General features: G+C 31.1%; 3 protein-coding genes across 4 annotated transcripts; 2 read left to right on the top strand and 1 right to left on the bottom strand.

Annotated features, from left to right (window-relative positions):
* The first annotated feature begins 1,095 nt into the window (after positions 1 to 1,095).
* On the top strand, positions 1,096 to 4,244 carry LOC112801797 (probable leucine-rich repeat receptor-like protein kinase At1g68400). Its single transcript, XM_025844718.3, has 3 exons — positions 1,096 to 2,083; positions 2,483 to 2,869; positions 3,634 to 4,244. The coding sequence occupies exons 1-3, from the start codon at positions 1,168 to 1,170 to the stop codon at positions 4,242 to 4,244; spliced, it is 1,914 nt and encodes a 637-aa protein (XP_025700503.1). The 5' UTR covers positions 1,096 to 1,167.
* A 1,794-nt stretch (positions 4,245 to 6,038) lies between these two features.
* Positions 6,039 to 8,540, top strand: LOC112801796 (probable aquaporin TIP-type alpha). The gene is made up of 3 exons (XM_025844717.2): positions 6,039 to 6,514; positions 6,955 to 7,205; positions 7,897 to 8,540. The coding sequence occupies exons 1-3, from the start codon at positions 6,382 to 6,384 to the stop codon at positions 8,278 to 8,280; spliced, it is 768 nt and encodes a 255-aa protein (XP_025700502.1). The 5' UTR covers positions 6,039 to 6,381; the 3' UTR covers positions 8,281 to 8,540.
* A 112-nt stretch (positions 8,541 to 8,652) lies between these two features.
* On the bottom strand, positions 8,653 to 11,847 carry LOC112801795 (uncharacterized). 2 transcript variants are annotated; one of them, XM_025844715.2, is made up of 7 exons: positions 11,663 to 11,847; positions 10,964 to 11,415; positions 10,477 to 10,596; positions 10,303 to 10,356; positions 9,700 to 9,863; positions 9,403 to 9,588; positions 8,653 to 8,972 (listed from the first exon to the last, which is right to left on the bottom strand). In XM_025844715.2, the coding sequence occupies exons 2-7, from the start codon at positions 11,369 to 11,371 to the stop codon at positions 8,747 to 8,749; spliced, it is 1,158 nt and encodes a 385-aa protein (XP_025700500.1). In that variant the 5' UTR covers positions 11,372 to 11,415; positions 11,663 to 11,847; the 3' UTR covers positions 8,653 to 8,746. The 2 variants fall into 2 exon arrangements, with proteins under 2 accessions (XP_025700500.1, XP_025700499.1); XM_025844714.3 differs by having other exon boundaries at positions 11,598 to 11,812.
* Positions 11,848 to 20,410: the final 8,563 nt, after the last annotated feature.

Here is a 20,410-nt window from a genome sequence, read left to right as displayed (position 1 = left end):
ACACTTTATTGAGTTGCTGTGTCTGCGTGTGTCGGACACATTTCAGACACAACATTCATTGACACTCGTTCAGTACACGTGTCTGCTGTGTCTAACCATGTCTTAATAAAAAAATTATTTTTTGGATTCGTTTGGACACACCTAAATATCATCACATGTCAGCATATCAAACTTTATTCTTAACATGTATGCTTGAAATAAATTTAAAAATATTATATATTATTATTTATTAAAATAAAAAATATTTAAATACTTTATATAATTAAAATAAGACATTAAAAAAATAAAAAAATAATTTATGTTTTAAACTTTTAATATCAATAAAATATCAAAATATCATTACGATTTATCTAAAAAGTATTTTATATTATATATATATAAATGTCGCCGTATCTTATAAAATTTTAAAATTTTAAAATTTGTGTGTTAGCGTGTCTGTGTCATGTGGTGTTTGGTGTTTGTATCTGTGTCTGTACATTTCAAATCTATAATTTAAATATTATACAATAATACTATAAAAGAGTTTAATTTGATCTACTAAAAACATAAAACATTTTACATAATCATACCACCATATTCGCTTTTTTGAATAATTATTTTACTATGCGTATCAAAATTAAATTGGAAGGTAAAAACACATAATAAAAAACTTGTGTGTATGTAACTTTTCATAAAGTAGCTAGTTAAGAAAAAAACACTTCAATTATTACATGATTATATATTTGTGATTTTTTTTCTTACGCTACTAGTGCATATAAATTGAAAAGATACATTTAACTCAATTTAAATGTCAGGCTTCATCAATCATCAGTTCATCAGTCTCTTGAAGAACCATGATTTAGAGAAGAAAAATAACAGAAGAAGAAGAAAAAAAAGAGTCCAATTTGGAACCGTAATATGCCATGTAGTAGGAAACATTTTGAAAGCTGTCATCTTGTGCAACCACCATATATATTATGTAGTTAATTAATAATAATATAATAACAAAAATATTAAACAAAGTAAACCAAACCAAAACCTTGTTCAGACCGTTTGTGTCCAATAATACTATGATCACTATCTCAGCACAGCTTTAATTTGCATTGTCAACTTCGTCAAAAAGGAACAAAACAATTAAAGAAAAAAAAAAAAAAGAGTGCAAGACTTTGTTCATTGGTTACCAAACTCATGTCAAGCTGGCTTATGCAAATTTCTCAACAAATCATGATCTTGCCTTTTAACATAACAACAATTCTTTACTATGTATCATTGTTTTTGTTTCTGTTTTTATTGTTTTTGAGCAACAATAACAAAAATAGTAGCCTGGTCTTGTGCAGTGATCAAAGTTTTTATCCACAAGAAAGGGAGGCTTTGTTGTTTATAAGGGATTCTCTAAATTCTTCTATTGATTTGCATGGGAATTGGGTTGGTCCACCATGCATTGGAGAAAATCAAAGCAAATGGTTTGGTATCACTTGTTCTAATTTTCATGTTGTTCACATTGTTCTTGAAGGGATTAACCTTAGTGGAACTTTGAAAAATCCTACATTCCTTCAAAACATTACTCTCTTGAAGAAACTCAGCTTCAGAAACAATTTGCTTCTTGGGATGCTACCAAATCTCACAAATTTGGTGTCTTTAGAAGAAGTGATCTTTTCAGATAATCACTTCTCAGGGAAAATTCCTTCTGGGTATGTTGATCTTCCTATTCTAAGAGTTTTGGAGCTGCAAGAGAATTACTTGGATGGTCAAATTCCATCCTTTGATCAACCATCATTGGAAAGTTTCAACCTTTCATATAATCATTTGGTGGGGCCTATTCCTCAGACTCATGTGATTCAAAGGTTTCCAGTGAGTTCCTTTGACAATAACACAGATCTTTGTGGAAAGCCATTGGATAAGTTATGTCCTGAACCTTCTCCTGCTCCATCTCCTATGCCAGAACCAGAAGTTAGAAAAAATAAGAGACTCAAAGTTTGGATTATTGCTTTGATTGCTTCTTCTTCTGCACTGTTTCTGTTTCTGATCATCGTTGCTTTGTTGTTTTGTAAAAGAAGGGCTAGTGCAGAAGAAACAAGAAGAAAAGATTCAAAAGATTCAGCAGGTAAGGTTGATGTCTTTTTCCAAGCATGTTGTAACAACAGTTAAATTTATAGTAAGTAAATAGTGTAAATTCAGAAAGACCAATCGAATAATAGTTACATAGAATGCAATAACTTTCCGGTACAAAAATTGTATGTGATACAATACAAGTAAAATATTTTATGTGAAAAATGTACTTATAACGTTTCGGTACGCAGACAAATTATGAATTTGTACACGTGAATTAGTACGCGGTACATTACTTAGAACAGATTTGTTGTCTTAGATCTTAGATCAAGTTTGTGATTTCTCATTTAGTTTGATAGTTTGAATCTCCCCTGCCTTCAAAAGCCTAGTAAATTGGTCATGAAGAAAAATGTTGTCTCATATTGATGAATATAATGAATGTTTTTATTTTCAGGGTATGTATTTGGAGCATGGGCAAAGAAAATGGTGTCTCACTCCTTCAGTGAAGATTCTGAAAGATTAGGAAGATTGGAATTTTCCAACAAGAAGTTTCCAGTATTTGACTTAGATGATTTGTTAAGGGCATCAGCAGAAGTTCTAGGGAGGGGCAAATTGGGTATTACATACAAAGCAACACTTGAAAATGGTGCTCTTGTTGCTGTGAAGAAACTTAGCTGCATGAATGAATTGAGCAAAAAGGAATTTCTTCAGCAGATGCAATTGCTTGGGAGCATCAAGCATGAAAATCTTGTAGAGATTATATCTTTCTATTATTCGGAGGAGCAAAAGCTCATCATTTATGAGCTTATGAATGATGGAACTTTGTTTGAGCTCTTACATGGTTAGTACATTAATTCTTTCCTTTCTTCCCTAAATTCTAAAGAAACCACAAAATTATTAACATTGTTTTTACAGCTCAAATTTTCTTTATGATTGAAAGAGCAATAATTTTTACTATGTAGGTAAATTTGTACTTTCAATTTAAATGACAATTAATTGGTTATATATTCTTTTTTTGACTTTTATATTGGTGATGAGAAATGCTTTTTACATACATAAAAAATTGATTTGTATTTATCATTCACTATTTTCAACAAAATAGTAGATGGACAAAGGTTAAGGGATAAAAAAGTATGGGACTATTGGTTAATAGTTAGTTGGATAAAAAATTAATTCCCAATATTTTTCTTTTTTACTTTTATAAAAAGTCAATTTTTTTTATTTTTTGAATTTTGAGCGGCCAGCAAAAATTATTATTTTTTGGCCAGTAATAATGTGCACCCATATTTATAGATATTTTATAATAAGAAGTATATAATTTGTACTTATATTTATCAGAATTTTCCATACACGAATCAATAGTGTTTGTACCCACATTTTTCAGAGTTTGTACATATGAATTAGTAAAATTTATTTGTTAAAGACAATTTAGTATTGTACTAGTCAAATAACAAACAAAAATACTAAAAATTGCTGGCCCAAAAGTTTTTCTTAAATTTTTATTATTTCTATAAAAACTGATTTTTTTTAAGACAAACAAATCACACATTAAACCCTAAATTAAGACACTAACATAAAAATTCATATATAATCTGTTGGTGCTAGAGGGTAGAGGAATTGGAAGAATGCCACTTGATTGGACCACAAGAATGTCCATTATCAAAGACATAGCAAAGGGTGTTGCATTTCTTCATGAATGTTTGTCATATCAAAAGGTCCCTCATGCAAACCTAAAATCAACCAATGTCCTAATTCAACAAGATAGCCAAGGAGCCTACAACCATTCCAAGCTCACAAATTATGGATTCTTTCCACTTCTAAGTTCAAAGAAGAAAAACCATGCTGAGAAACTAGCCATAAGCAAGTCAACAGAATTTGTCAAAGGGAAGAAACTAACACACAAAGCAGATGTTTATTGCTTTGGTATCATCATGCTTGAGATCATAACTGGGAAGATTCCTGGCCAAGTAACTAGTGCTAATGATGATGATATTGTAAGTGATCTTTCAGATTGGGTGAGAACTGTGGTGAACAATGATTGGTCCACAGATATATTGGATTTAGAGTTATTAGCAGAAAAAGAAGGGCATGATGCAATGTTGAAGTTAACTGAATTAGCACTAGAATGCACTCATGTTACACCAGATAATAGGCCTAAGATGAGTCAAGTGTTAAGGACAATACAAGAGATAGAACAAAATCACAAGAGCCAATAATTAATTAACAAAAATATTATTTGTAGACTAAAATTAATGTATATTAATATATATTTTATACTAATAATTAATTTTAGTGACTAATTTTAATATCCATGCAGCATAATCCATTAATTAACCACTCAAAACAAAATTCCATGCATTATTATTACTTCAGATCATATGGCATATCATCCAAAAGCAGAGATTACTTGGCAACAATTGCACATACAGTATTCTAGAAGTGTGTGTGTGTGTGTTTTTTTTTAATTTACTGTTGAGGAATTGTTATTTCTATTAGAGTAGTTGATAGAATTTGTCCCAGGTACTCTTTTTCCTTCGTAGTTTTGAGATTAAAAAAAAGTATTTGAAAATTTAGAAATTCAATATCAATTAAGTTATTATATCAATCTAATTAGATAACTAATTATTATTTGGCCAATATAAATTAAATTTTTTAAAATTATTCTTTATATATTTATTTTCATCTTTTTTTATTCTAAACATTACAATTTTATTTATTGCTGCAGACTATTTCAAACTTAAATTCAAAATTTTAAATTTTAATTTTATAATAAAAATATTAATATTAACTAATGAAAATTTAATTCTGCATACCTTTTTTTTTTATATTCTTATTTACTTGACCAAACAAATCAAATAAGTCCAAGAGAGAATGTGCACTACTGAGCTGTGAATATGGGCTAGTTCAAGCTTATCATGTTGACAATAACCATGCAAGCAAAGTTAAGCTTCGATACCATCTCATCATATAATATCATATGCTCATAACTAGATTGGGTAGAGATCCGATAGCATTGGCCACTGTTATGTTGAATGATTTAAGTGCTACATATTCTTGATCTGATTTAATTAAATAAAAATTTACTTGGACATGAATTTTGTGAATTAGGAAATTTGTGACCAAGAGTTAGTCCTAAATGTCTAGTGTAAATTAGCCAAAATTGATAAAAAAAATTATAACAATGTTCAAGCTTTTTAATTAATACTCTTTTTTTTTTAATTTCAAAATAACTGTCATTTTTTTATTTATTAAAAAGTTAATGTATCTAGTACTCTAGATATCTAACAAACGGTATAAACATTATTATGATTTTATTATAATTTTACAAACAACAAACGGTTAAAATTTTATAATGTTTAATTTAGTAAAATTTTTATTTTTTAAAAGTTATAATATTTATATTTAATAAATTAAATTAAAAATAACTTTTAATAAATATAAATAACAACAAAAGTGTTCAATAAAATATTTTTAATTAATATGTAAAATTATATTAAATTTTTAATTTTAATAAATATAAATTAATTTTTAAAAACTGTAAACATAAATATATAAATCTTTTAATTTACCAAATATAAATTAAACAAAATACAAATAATTTTTTTAAAATTTTTACCAAAATAAATCTAAATAGTAAATATTGAATAAGTTCTAAAATAATTTTCATTACTTCAGTAATCATCAACAGTTTTTTCCATGGATATACAAACTGTTGCAAAGAAAAAAATAAAAAACAATTGTACATACTTTCTTGAACTATATCTAGAACTAATTAAATAAATCAGAACACAAAATTCAAATAAACATATTGAGACAATAAGTCACGGAAACCGCAACCGCGAGTGGGACACACTTTGGATTTTGTCCTTAGTGATGTGGAAAAAGAGAAATGAGGATCAACTCTAACACAAATCACAGAAAAAAAAATTAAAAAAAAAAAACCACACATGATTTTGTTGATATGTATGGAATGAAACATGAATATGCCAACACATATGAATACGTGGCCACCTTTTAGCAATGGAGAAAACCAGGTGTCTCACCAAAGTGTTGCTCTTATACACCACTTTCACAACACTTTTCACCCATGCAAAAGACCCCTTCTTCTTTCTCTAGTTATCATCACCATCCTTTATCAAAGTTCCATTCTTTTCATCACTACTACTACTATTTTGTTGCTGAAAAGAAAACAACATCAATAAAATATCTTCTCTTCTAAGCTTTCTTTTTTATGAATTAAGGAACAAGAATAACACATATACACATTGACATTTTAAGGAACATAAGAACATAAACATATACATATATATTTGTTGTGTTTGAAGAAAGAATCTTAATTAGTAGCATTATATTATGGCTACTAGAAGATATGCTTTTGGGAGGGTTGATGAGGCAACACACCCTGATTCCATGAGGGCTACCTTAGCTGAATTTGCATCCACTTTCATCTTTGTCTTTGCTGGAGAAGGCACTGGCCTTGCTCTAGGTCTGTATTTCAATAAATTCATGGCTTTATTTGAATGTCTTCTTGTCCATTTGTATTGATTAGGTTATATACAATATAGTAAGGTTATTACACTTAAATAATATAGTTATGGTCTTATAACTTTTTTAGTTCTATGAAAAATTTTCAGTCTAATTGTAGTTTCTTTTTTTTTTTTTTTTTTACAAAAAAAAATTGTTTTTCATGCTTTCTAGGAACAAATATATATTAATTTTTCCCCTTACTTTAAAAATATTGCTTAAAAAGGTTGAAGGTGAGATTTAATTTAAGGTAGCTTGGATATTTTTGTATTATTGTGTTGATCTAATCTAACTACTTTAATTTAATTTAATTTAATTTAATTTATTAATCATATAATCAAGAATAATACATGCATGCTAGATTACTTGATGGATTTTTATATATTTATTTTATAATTACAGATAGGATATACAAGGATGAAGCATTCTCAGCTGGAGAACTGTTGTCACTTGCACTTGCACATGCATTTGCACTATTTGCGGCGGTTTCTGCTAGCATGCATGTCTCCGGTGGTCATGTCAACCCGGCGGTGACCTTCGGAGCTCTCATCGGCGGCAGAATCTCCGTCGTCCGTGCCATCTATTACTGGGTTGCTCAACTTCTAGGTTCTATAGTGGCTTCCCTCTTGTTGAGGCTTGTCACCAACAACATGGTAATATACTAATATATATTTCCCAAAATTTTTTTCCATCTTTTTTCTTAAGTAGGTCAACAACTTTGCTAAAATAGAATGTTTAAGGGAGTTTCTTATGCATTAATCAATTAATCATGTTTGTTTTGTCCTTGATTTTGCTTGTGTTTGGGCCACTTATATCATGTGTTTTAAAAAAGTTGTGGGTGTAGATAGTGTATTAAAATTAAATTTATCTTTTAATAGTAATTAACTATGATACATATGACTAAATTCTCTTATCATTGAACTTTAGCTTTAAGCTATCATTAGTTAGGTCAATTGAAAAAAAGTTTAGGCAAAATCATCACAACATGTAAATATTATGTTATATATATGGTCTCCTGTTTTAGGGTTTTCTTAATTATTATTAACTATGTCGATCACAAAACAAATTAAGAAACTTATCATATTTATGTATTTGGATATAATTTATATAAGTATACATTAAATTTTGAAGCGATTAAATTTTTGGAGTGACAAATGTTTTAAATCAATAGAATTAAAAAAGAATAGAAAATTAGATTAGAATTTAATCCTTTGGATCAAGTTCCTCTTTAAATGAGGGTAAGAGTCTAATGATTAATTCTGTATTTTATTATTTTACCAAGTTCATGTTTATTAATTTTTTTCTTGATCTAATTTTTTTTGGCATTGAAATGGGTGAATATAGAGACCAGGAGGGTTCCATGTGACATCAGGGCTTGGAGCAGGACATGGGCTTATACTCGAGATAGTGATGACATTTGGGCTTATGTACATAGTATATGCCACTGCTATTGATCCCAAAAGGGGTTCTATTGGAGCCATTGCACCTTTGGCAATTGGGCTCATTGTTGGAGCAAACATCCTTGTTGGAGGCCCATTTGATGGGGCCTGCATGAACCCAGCGCTTGCTTTTGGGCCTTCCTTGGTGGGCTGGAGATGGCACTACCACTGGATCTATTGGGTTGGCCCACTCATTGGAGCAGCCATTGCAGCAATCATGTACGAGTACATTATCATCCCAGTTGAGCCTCCTCATACTCATCAACCGTTGGCTCCTGAAGATTACTAGCTACCTCTACCTCTGCCCTAATAATAATGTATCGGAATATTTTAATTTTAATGTATGCTTTGTGTTTTTTTTTTTTTTTGGTTAATTTTGTAGTGGGGTTTCTCTTTGTGTCTTGTGTATGCATTTTACTTCCAATTATGTGTATTTTGGGTTTTATTTAAACCCAAAAGAAAAGACTTTGTTGTTTGTGGGTTTATCTTTGTTGTCCTTTGTCTATCTTTACTTTTTGAATAAAATATGAACCTTATTTTGTATAGCAACACACTTCTATGTAACCTTAATAAATTTGATGATGCATAACCTTTCAAGTTTTTTGGTGTCATTTTAGTATTTTTATAAGCAATATAGAATCTAATATTAAAATATGAAATGTAGAATGAAATGCCCAGCCTATATTGAAAATAGTAAACAATGAATCCTCTAGAGAGGAATGCTTCATGAGTGTCTACAAGTAACAACAAAAACATTACACATCTACAGGGTGTGTTTGCCTGTAAAATCTGGCAACCCAAGGAGCAAGTTCAGTGTTATGAGGTGTTCTTGGGTTGGCAGAATAATAGTCAGACCAAAAGCAAGGATTGAGTCTCTCAGAAAATTTGTTTTCAGCATAAATGCAAAATGGTAGCCAATTTTCACCTCCATTCATTCTCCTTTTCCTCTCCCTTGGATATGCCAATGGTGCTTGCACATACCTTCAATGCAATGCAATGCAATTATGTCAAAAGCATTTATAGATGCGATTCATTATGTCTCTATTATAATATCAGAGTTGGTTTAGGTCTTGTCTTTCCATTTTAACCATTTCCAACTGCCTAATCTAATAGGATGAAATACATAAATGGTTATATCTTTAACTGGATTTGCATAAATTTTGCATAGTTTCTTTCTTTTATTCTTTAATTTTTTTTATTTTCCTTGTGCTGAAATTCTTTTCCTTTTGGAAGTAACAACGATCAAACTCTAACACTCTAGATCATACAAGTTCTGATACCGTGTGATGAACCATTTATTCCAAAAGATTAAACTGATAGGAAGAAATACATAAATGCCTATATTTCTAACATTTGATGAAATTCTACAATCAACATTAACCTATAAGCTAGAATGATAATGTACAAATACCTGATACCATCAACAACAGCATCCCAACAAAAGTGAGTATGGCCAAACACATGGCAAGCAGATGATGCATCCTTCCTACCCTCAGCACCATGAATAGACCTTATTCTATCTTCAAGAGAGTCTGAACCAATTATTTTTGGAAGCTTAGGATAAAATAACATCCTCTTCTCTGGACACAGTTCCTGCCTGTCAATCATATAAGCCACAATCAGAATAAATATCATATGCAAAGAAGACTAACCAAGAATTTAAGCAAAGCATCAAAGCAACAATTTCAATGACAGGTTGATTTATCACCTTGGAACAAAATGGGAAAAGGTAATAATGTGATCACATTTCATCTTAACCTCCTCCATCATCTCTAGTTGCTTATCATTCATGGCATCAAAATACATTGAAAGGGACATATCTCCATTTGAAAGTCCATGTGGCCACTTACACGCATGGAAGTCTTTACATGCCTATCGAAAAGTATAATAGAAAAAGAAAAAAAAAATCATTTTAGGTACAAATTCACATCAAGATCAGTCTATTTGGCAGCATTTATGCCGAGCAAAATCAAAATCAACCATGACTTTCAGAACCATATAAAGAATGGTAAAGCAATCCCAGAGCAACATAAAGAAATAAAAACAAGATTGCTATTAGAGATGAATATTTCTATAATAATCTGTGCACATAGTATTCTGGATCTAAACAGACACAAGGTATTGCAGTTCCCTAATGGAGATCTTACAGGAAGTCTGGAACAGAAACCGAATAATGAAGTGTTTACCGTAATATCACATAATCTCAGGGGAGATCAATATGAGTTATTGCTAAGAGATAATAACATGAAGTTCTTATGCAGGCACTCCTTAATTGAAAAAATGGCTTACTAGGAGTTAAGAGAATAGTCACCATCTCCAAAGGCGGGATGTGAAATCCCGTTATGTCCTTCTCTCTGTCAAAGCTCTGCGAAAGAAGATGATTGAACATTCAAATAGACTGCCCTTAAGCAGCAAATTGGATCCGGCAAATCATGGTATGAAAGAATTAGGAGGTAACAAAATTGGGCATTATGGAAGTAATCACCTCATGGTACCAAGAGAACAAGGGAATGATTCCTAATTCACCTATAACCATTGGTTGTGTTTCAACTCCAAGTGCCTTACATGCTTCAAGCAACTTATCCAGCTTTTCAACAGAATCAACCTAATGACATATCAATGAAAACTTTATCAGAATAAAAGGATTATATAGTACATAAAGGAGCCAAGCCAACAACATCAATACATATATTGACAAACAATGGTTGCATATTTAAATTCTAGCAGAATTAGGCCACCCTTTTCTCCTAATTTGAGTCACATAAAACTCAATTCTCTACGCTATAGATATCATAACTTCGTCAATAATAGCTTGTAAGTTCTAGTACTAACACATGTATTTGAGCTACACAGAACAATAACAACAACTAAGTTGTGTCATGCTAGGTGCGATTGGCTACATGGACCAAACAACACCATAGTGTTCTGTCATAGACCATATCTATGTTCAGCATATAATGCAATGGCCTTACATATTTTTGTCCCTCGCGACGGCACCAAAGGTCATGATTTCCAGGCACATAGAGCACATGTTCAAATCTTTCTTTCAAGAGAGACATTGTCACAACAAACAAGTCATATGTCTCAGCAACATCACCAGCCACAAGAAGAACATCATTCACGTTGTGCTTCACATTGTTCAGGCACTTCACCCAATTCAAGTTCTCAGCATAGTCAGTGTGCAAATCAGACACAACAAACACACGCAAACCCTCACCGTTCCCCAAAGGAGAAGGAAACTCTATCTGGGGCCTTGAAATTCCACCTCTTTTCATGTGTCTCCCATAACTGCTTTTAACAGATACTTGTTTGGAGAAACAAACAGAGTGGTGAGGATGTTGATACAGTGTGAGACACGAAGGGTTAAACCTCACCACCATGAGCACACCCCAAAAAGCTGAAACCAAAAAATTCAATCTTTGATCTGCAATGATTCAAATTCACCACAAAAACATTGTCATATTAGTCAAATGGGAAAAGGGTTGTTGATAATTAGCTTCTAACAGCATAATTGGGTTCAAATTTTGCAACTTGAAGTAATACATAGGAGTTCGACATAATAAATAAAAAAAAAAACGTGTTAGACGCAGAGAAAGATCTGGGGACCTGAACCCGGTCAAGCAAACGAATTTGTAGAATATTCAGATTGGAAAATCGAAAAAGAACTCAACTTGATGCTAAATTGCTGAAGGGTCACTCAAAAATGTGATTGTGAGTTAGGAAATCAGCTGCAATCAACCCTAAAATTAACTCCTTTGTTTGTTAGTTTGTTCAGTTTTTTTTTTTTCCCTCATTGCTGCGGCTGCCGTCATATTTTATTCATTTTAAAAAACAATTAGAAAACTATTAAAAGATGAGAAAAATAACAAAACGGCCCCTGACAATAACATAAAAAGACAACGAGGTCCCTAGGAAAAAAAACCCCTATCCGGTCTCTATTTTTTTACTCCGTTAGACAAGTTAGCCCTTCCGTTAATAATTTGTCTCTAGAGCTAATTCATCATGCCTACATGGCACGTTAAGTTAATGACGTGTCAGTTAAATGCCAACCTGGATGGGCAGATTAATGGGCCATCCAACCCGGCCCCTAACAATTCCAATAAAAATAAGCAAACTTCACGTGATGACACAGAACTCCTCTTCTACTCTCCTGAATTACAAAAAACCCTAATGCTCTCCCTTTCAAAATTCGTTGAAGACGCTTGACTTGGAGGAAGACGTTGGTCTTGACGGAGCTATTGACAGCGTCGTGACGGAGAATTGCATAGTTGTGAGGTAAGCTTTGTTACTCATTCTCTCTGCCATTGCATGTGTATGATCAAGTTGAAGGTGATTTTATTCACACTCTCTGCCACTGAACATGCTTTGAAATCTATGATTTGGAGTATTGTTTATATTAAATTTTGTATGAAGGGTTGAATTAGAATATGGCTTAGGATTCAATAACAACAAATATGCTCTGTATATTTTGGCACAAGGGTTAATCAATATTTTGAGAGAGAGAGAGAAGGGAGGGGGGGATTTCAGAAGCATTTATAAATTCAAGTCATTAAGATTATTTTCTCATGTATCAATTCAGCTTTCTTTGGTCTACCAAAACGTAACGATAATGGATACACCAAGGAATACCAATAGAAAAAGGAACATTGTTATGCAATAGAAGAAAGAATCAAGCTAAGTAGTATGTACAGATGACATATAAAAAAAACTGCTACAAAGATAAATCAGAATTTGAAAAGCACATTTACTAAAATCCAAATTCAAGTTTCTCTTTTGTAATATAATATTGTGACCATGTTCTGATTATAATATTGTGACCATGTTCTGATTCAAAGCCTCAAAGTTTAATAATTATTTATTAAGATATGGCCTTTACTGCACACTGCAGATTTACTAATGTAGTCTATTACTTATTATTATTGTTGCTAAATTTTAGATAAATTGATATATAATTCACATTGTCCTGTTTAGTGAATAATCTACATTAAAATTTGTCTATCTATGTATTAAAATTTGATAAATTGATATATAATTTACGTTAAAATTTGATATATCAATCATTAAAATTACTAAATAATATACATTATTTTCAAATATATATCTATCTATTACCTATTGTTATTGTTGCTGAATTTGTCTTTCATTGGTGCTGCAGATGTCTAACTTTTCAATACCCGTGTTTCACCATGGTGGAAGACTTGGGAAGGATAGTAATGGGGTGTTGAAGTATTTGGATGGAAAGGTACATAAATTTCCTCCAATGGACTTAGATTTAGTGAACTTTTTTGATCTAGAAGAACTACTAAAGAGTTTAGGATATGCTGATTATGCTGTAATGTACTGGTTAGAACCCACAGCTCAAAATTTAGAATTTGGTCTGAATGTGATTAAGGGAGATGCTGAGATAAATGATTTGAGAAACAGTTTATTGGCGAATGACTGTTTAGAATTTAATTTATACTTTGAACACCCAGTTAGTGATTCTTGCTATGTTAATGAGGATTTAGGGCAGGCTGCCACTCAAGTTAATGATTCTTCATCCTCATCCTCATCTAATGAAGATGATGAAAGTTCAGAGGATGAGGCATACAATCCTCCTTCAGATGCATATGATGAGAGTAGTGACACTGATAGTGATGAAGACAGAATGAAATTGAGGAGACATACTAATAAGGCTGCTGATGAGAAAGATGATTGTGATAATGAGAAGGGTGGTGCTGACGGGAAGGCTGCTAGAAATGTGAATACGGACAAGAAGATGGCTAATTCAAGGAAGTATGCAGGGAAAAGAAAGAAACATGCTTGGCCCAACTTCAGTCCTAGTGGAAGGGGTAATGTTAGATTTGGTTCAGGGGGCAATATAGGTGGACAAAATACTGGGCTTAGTGGTTCTAAGGCCCAACCTAGTTCTAGACAAGATAAAAGTGGGTCAACTCACACTAAGGGTGTTGAGCCCATTATATTACATAAAACATAATATTACACAGATTCAGTTACATCTTGAAAGCATTACAACGCAACATAATTATCACAAAATGTCACAGCTAAGATTATGACAAGTACCTGGGACATGTACTAAAGACTACAGCAATTAGGATACTAATTATACCCAAAATTATAAGCCTAAAACAACTGAAGTAATATCTACCACCTTGAGATCTAATTTTGTTTTGATTTTTCAAATTAAATTCCATCTCTAACTCCTTCAATCTATGTTCTACCTCCTTCAATCTCCTTTCCGTTAAAATAGCATTGCTAGAAGTAATGTCATCATCCATATTTTCATTAACTAATACATCTAGCCACTTGAAATACTTGCAATGTGGGATGGGTGCCAGGAAATAAAAAATTTTGATTGTTAAAAAAAATACAAAAAAATCACGCAGGTTGCAAATTTAAGAAATATTACATAAATTTTTTAAATTTAAGAAATATACAAAAAAAATCAATACTTACATTGTAATTAGGGCATCCCAAGAAGAACCTATTCGGATTAAGTTCTGTGCAAGATTGAAAGAGAATTGCATAGGACCCACAGTGACATTTTGGAGATATGAATTTCTTCTTTCTTGGCTGCTCAACTCTTCCGGAAGAAAAGGTGCAGCACTTACTCTCTCCACCAATACTATAACCACGCAGGTTGCGACTCCTAGTTTCCGAAGAATGATCTTCATGGCTCATGGTGGTAGACAGTTAGGGTTCTACACAAGCAGGAAGGAGGAAGAGGCGTTTAGAGTTCATCATGTTCTGTGAAGTGCAGATAAAACACGAAATTATATTTTCAAAAAATTGTCAGGGACCGGGTTGGGTGATTCATTAATATGCCAATCCAAGCTGGCACTTAACGGACACATCACCATCTTAACTTGCCACGTATTCACGTTCCGTTAACCCCAAAAATAAATTATTGACGTAGGGGCTAATTTGTCTCACGAAAAAAATTTCAGGGACCGGAATGTAGTTTTTTTTTATAGGGGCCTCGTTGTCTTTCGCAAAAAATGTCAGGGGCCGAACCGGGTATTCACTCTTAAAAGATAAAGAAATGAATAATACATATCATAATTAAAATGTATAATAAATAAATAAAATTAATTTTATCATTTTAAAATATTTTATTTTTTTATTAAAAATCTACTAAAAATAATTATTTGCTAAACAATTATTTAATTATTCTTCTAATTTTTATGTCAAATTAATTAGACTATTAGCTATTAGCTAATACTTTTATTTCATCAAGAATTAATATATTGTATATCTAAACTTAATTTAAAGTTATTTATGATTAATAAATTGTTACATATATAAAATATAATTTAAATTATTAATATTTATTTAAATAGATAAATAAATTAAATTAGGTTGGTCAGCTATTAGTCAATACTTGATACTAATTGTTTTAAAAGAAGAATATAATGGAAGCAAGCTAGTTTTCAACAAGTTTGTTTTAAATAATTTGTGGGTTTACTATTTAAATTGGTATAAGATGACAAAAGCGGGTGCAGAAAAGATAATCGAGTTACAGAAAAAGTTTTTTTAGAATAAAAAAATATAGAAATAACGGTATATTACTTGTGAAATGAGAGGTGCAAGTTTCGAAAAAGTTAGGTAGATTGGAAATGGGAGATGCGTTAATTAGAAATGTGTCGTTTCTATTCAAGTGGTGGTGGCGCTTTTCGAAGAAAAAATATTCGTTGTGGAAGAAGGTGGTACGTTCCTGTAATCATTTGAACCCTTCTGTAATGTTGTCGAAACAGCCATTACCGTTAAGGGGCGACCTGTGGAAAGATATTTGTCAGCTTAATATTAAAGAGCAACATGCAAAAAATATGATGATCGGTAGCTTGGCTATGGAGGTGGAAAATGACAGACGTACTCGTTTTTTGAAGGATGATTGGCTACAAAGTGGTATTCTGAAAGATAATTTTTTGAGATTCTTCTCTGTTTCAAATCAACAAGGATCCGTCGTCGTAGGAGACTGTGGGTTCTGAAATGGGATAGAGTGGGTGTGAAACTTTCAGTGGAGGAGAGAGTTATTTCAATGAGAACTTGAGCTGCTAAATCAACTCCATGATCGATTACGACTAGTAAGAATGTTGTCAAGTAGAGAGGATACAATTGTATGAAAATTTGACAAAACAGGAATTTTTTCTACTAATTTCTTTGTGCAGGTGCAGCGGAAAGTGACTCTCTCGAAGGACATTAGAAGCTACAGCTTCACTAGTGTCATATGGAGAAGATTGGTTCCTCCAAAAATTGAACTCTTTGCGTGGTTTGTTTTAGTAGGCAGGATCAACACTAAAGAGAGACTGGATAGGTTAGGAATCATGCATCGCCGCAATAAGATTTGTGTTTTATGTAAAAAGAAAATTGAATTTGTGCACCATTTGTTTCTTGGTTGTGAATTTACTTGCAGGTATGGTGCGCTTGGTTGACGTATGCAGATAGAGCGTGGATTATTTTAGAGACTGCCAAAGAATTGTTTGAGAGTTGGATTGAAGTGCCTGATCGTAATTCTGAGCAAAAGAAGTGATTGATAGGATTTTTTGCGATTTTTTGAAACATTTGGTTAGAACGGAATAATAGAATCTTCAGGTATCTAAGACAGATGTTGATGAAATTAAGAATAGGTCATTTCTAAGTTACAAAAAATGATGTGAAGAAAATCCATTTGGTTGTTAATGATAATGCCCAAAATGACAATAAATTATACCCTATAATACTATAATACTGTATCTTTATCTTGGTTTTTTTTTCTTGTTTGTATTTGTTCTACTTTGTATGTTGAGGTCACTTTCTTAAAAAAAAAAGGAAAATAAGCGAATAATAGCAACTTAATGAGGACAAGGGGTATTCAGTTTAATGCGTACGAACTCAATTGATGCTATACTTGCATTATACAATAATAATACGTATATATATATATATATACATATATATATATATATATATATATATATATATATATATATATATATATATAGGTGTCAATTAGGTCCAATTCTTCAGCTTGAAAAGCACCACTTCTAATCGCTCCATGCACTAAACTCTTTCGTATATGTTTAAATTGCCGTATGTATATAATTCTTGATAAATTATTTTATTCCATTATTGATGGACTTCTTTAGATAATTAAATTGGTGTTATAATGTTATCAAATGATTTTTTGTTATTTGTAAATTTACCATAGCATGTTTATTAATTTTTTCAGAAAATATAGGTAGACAATAAGAATATTAAATAATGTGAACAATAAATATATTAGATGTTCAATTCAATAGGTATACAAATGATTATGTTCATTATTTTTAATTGAATGATTATTTCTTTTGATTCGATTTATTCATGCACAGTTATTAATGACTGGATATTCAATTCACTAAGGTAGTGTTTATTTTCGAAAACAGGACACAAAGACATAGACAACACATCTTTAAAAAGTATTTGAAAGTAGAGACATAGATACTAAACACATTGTCTCCGAGACAGTTTTTTATACTTTTATGTCCACTATTTTACGAAGGATAATGATGGACATGGGATTTGAAAGAGGGATACGGACTTTTTTTATGAATTTTTTTTCTTTTTGTCCATATATATTTTTTATTATTCCACTATTACTCCCTTCTTATTTTTTTAAATTTGCGTTGTTCTCAGAAATGTACTTTCTTCTCCATGTTCTTCCTCTATCTCTATGTTCTTCTTTCTTTTTTTTCAGGTACTCTTTCTTTTTTATAAAATTTTTTATTGGGTTGGATAATTAATTCTTTTTTATGGTTCTCACTTCAATATCATTTTAACATTATATTATATTATTTTATTTGTAATAAAAATAATAATAAAAATAATTACTCTTATTGATTTTATATAATTTAAAAAAAATTAGTTTTTTGAAAAAAAATCAATTTTTAGATAAAAAATTTGATTTTCTAAATAAAAATAGATTTTTATGTGAAAAACTATTTTTTTCATGTAAAAATGGATTTTTTTAAAATTGATTTTTTTAAAATTAATTTAGCTTATTAACCTAAACAAATTTTTTTATTAATCAAACTCAAATTTATTTTTTTTAATATTAACCATATGTATTCCTACATATTAATAATAAATTTAAAAATAAAATAATTATATTTATAAATTTTATTTTAATATAAATATTATTATATATTTTTTATTAAAAATTTTGGTCCCTTCAAACATTTTTTTTAAGTTTTACTTTCATTCTCTATTAAATTAGTTTGTATTTGATGTAGAAAATTTAGAATCACATGGCTATTTTAGTCATTTCATATAATATTTTAGTCTTATTCATGTGTATCCAAACATAACACTAGACATTACATTAGTGTCTTGTACATCGTGTCCAAACACAATACACAAAGAATAATTTTTATTGTCTCTGTCCTATTATCTCTGTCTCAGTGTCATGTTATGTTCTGTCTTTAAAAACAAACACTACCTAAGTGTGCAGATAACTATCCTAATGTTAAGGTTTAGGAAATAATTTGAGAATGGAGTGTTTTTTTTTTTACTTTATTGAGTCAATTCTAGAACCTATTGTTCACATTATTTATAAAAGTCATTATCTACCAAATAAAATCTAATTTTTTCTATTTCGATTTATTATAACAATGATTGTTCAAATTTAAAATTTCCAGTTGAAAAAAAGAGCAATCATTTTAAAATTATAATAGTTTATTTTTTTTCTAAAGAATTATAAATAAAAAATTTAAGTGAATCTAATTCATTCTGAAAATTTGCTATAACAACAACAACAAAGCCTTATCCCACTAGATGGGATTAGTTATATGAATTAAACAACACAATTGTGCTCTGTCATGTATCATATCTACAGAGAGACTGTTTACATGTAGATCTCGTTTGACCACCTCATGGATGGTTTTCTTGGGTCTTTCTATGCCTTTCACCCCTTGTCTATCTTCCATCTCATCCACCCTCCTGACTGGGTGTTTTGTCGGTCTTTTTCTCACATGTCCAAATCACCTGAGACACGATTCAACCATCTTTTTCACAATGGGTGCTACTCCAACTCTCCCCCTTATATCTTCATTCCTTATTTTATCCAATCGCGTATGACCACTCATCCATCTCAACATCTTCATCTCTGCCACACTCAGCTTATGTTCCTTCTCCCTTTTGACCGTCCAACACTCCGTATCATAAAGCATAGCTGGTCTTATAGCAGTGCGATAGAATTTACCTTTAAGTTTTAAAGGCCTTTTTTGTCACATATAAAACCAGATGTACTCCGCCATTTTAACCAACCTGCTTTGATCCTATGATTTACATCCTATTCGAACTCTCTACTATCTTGTATGATGCACCTAAGATACTTAAAACTGTTAACTTTTGGTAGGATATTTTCTCCAATCTTCACCTCTATATTAGAATTTTTCCTTCTCAAACTGAACTTACATTCCATATATTCCGTCTTGCTACGGCTTGTGCACAGACTATACACTTCTAGAGCTTCTCTCCATAAGTCCAACTTCTTATTTAAGTCTTCCCTTGGCTCTCCCATAAGGATGATATCATCGACAAAAACATGCACCATGGCACAGGCTCTTGGATGTGCTCTGTGAGTACTTCCAAGACTAATGTGGAAAGATATGGACTTAAAGATGATCCCTGGTGTAATCCTATACCAATAAAAAATTTCTCTGTCATACCACCTTGAGTCTTCACACTAGTTGTGGCCCATCATACATATCTTTAATTGCACGAATATATGCGATTCTTACTCTCCTCTTATATATTATATATTTATAAAAACGATCAAACATTTTTTAGACAATGTTTATATTTTAGGGATGAGAGAACTTTTAATTTGAGGAACCATATTGGCGAATAAATGAAAATAGAAAAGTAAAAGTAAAATGCATGATGTTAGGTAGGAGTATTTATGAGTCGGGTGAAATTGGATTTGTTCTGACTTAGATTCGACTCTAAATATACATTAGGTCTATTTTTTAGACTCTAACCCGGTTCTAGACCCGATGAAACTTAAATATTTTCGGGTCACAACTATAACGGATCCAAACCGAATAAAAACCGGGTCTTTAAAGTTTTAACAATAATTTATAAAGAAACTTATTTATGATGTACTTATTTATAAAGAAGAAACTCGTTATCGAAAAGTTGATATCCATATTTGAATTTGAATTTGTCCATAAATTCTAATTTGATGCTTCTTTGATTTATTTTCTAATTCAACAAGTATGATTAAAAATAAAACAATAAGCTTATAATTAATATAACATAATATTAAAATTAATTTAACGCATATATATCTTTTTTAGTTTCCTTAGGGTGCACATAGGTCGGGTGAAGCCAAGTTCGTCTTGACTCGGACCCGGCCCGAAATAATGACCAGTTCTATTTTTGAGATCCTTACCCGACCT

The sequence above is a fragment of the Arachis hypogaea genome, chromosome 5 (genome assembly GCF_003086295.3).
Source record: "Arachis hypogaea cultivar Tifrunner chromosome 5, arahy.Tifrunner.gnm2.J5K5, whole genome shotgun sequence".
NCBI lineage: Eukaryota > Viridiplantae > Streptophyta > Magnoliopsida > Fabales > Fabaceae > Arachis > Arachis hypogaea.
Note: the sequence above shows the minus strand (reverse complement) of the source record. Positions and strands in the feature narration are given on the sequence as shown.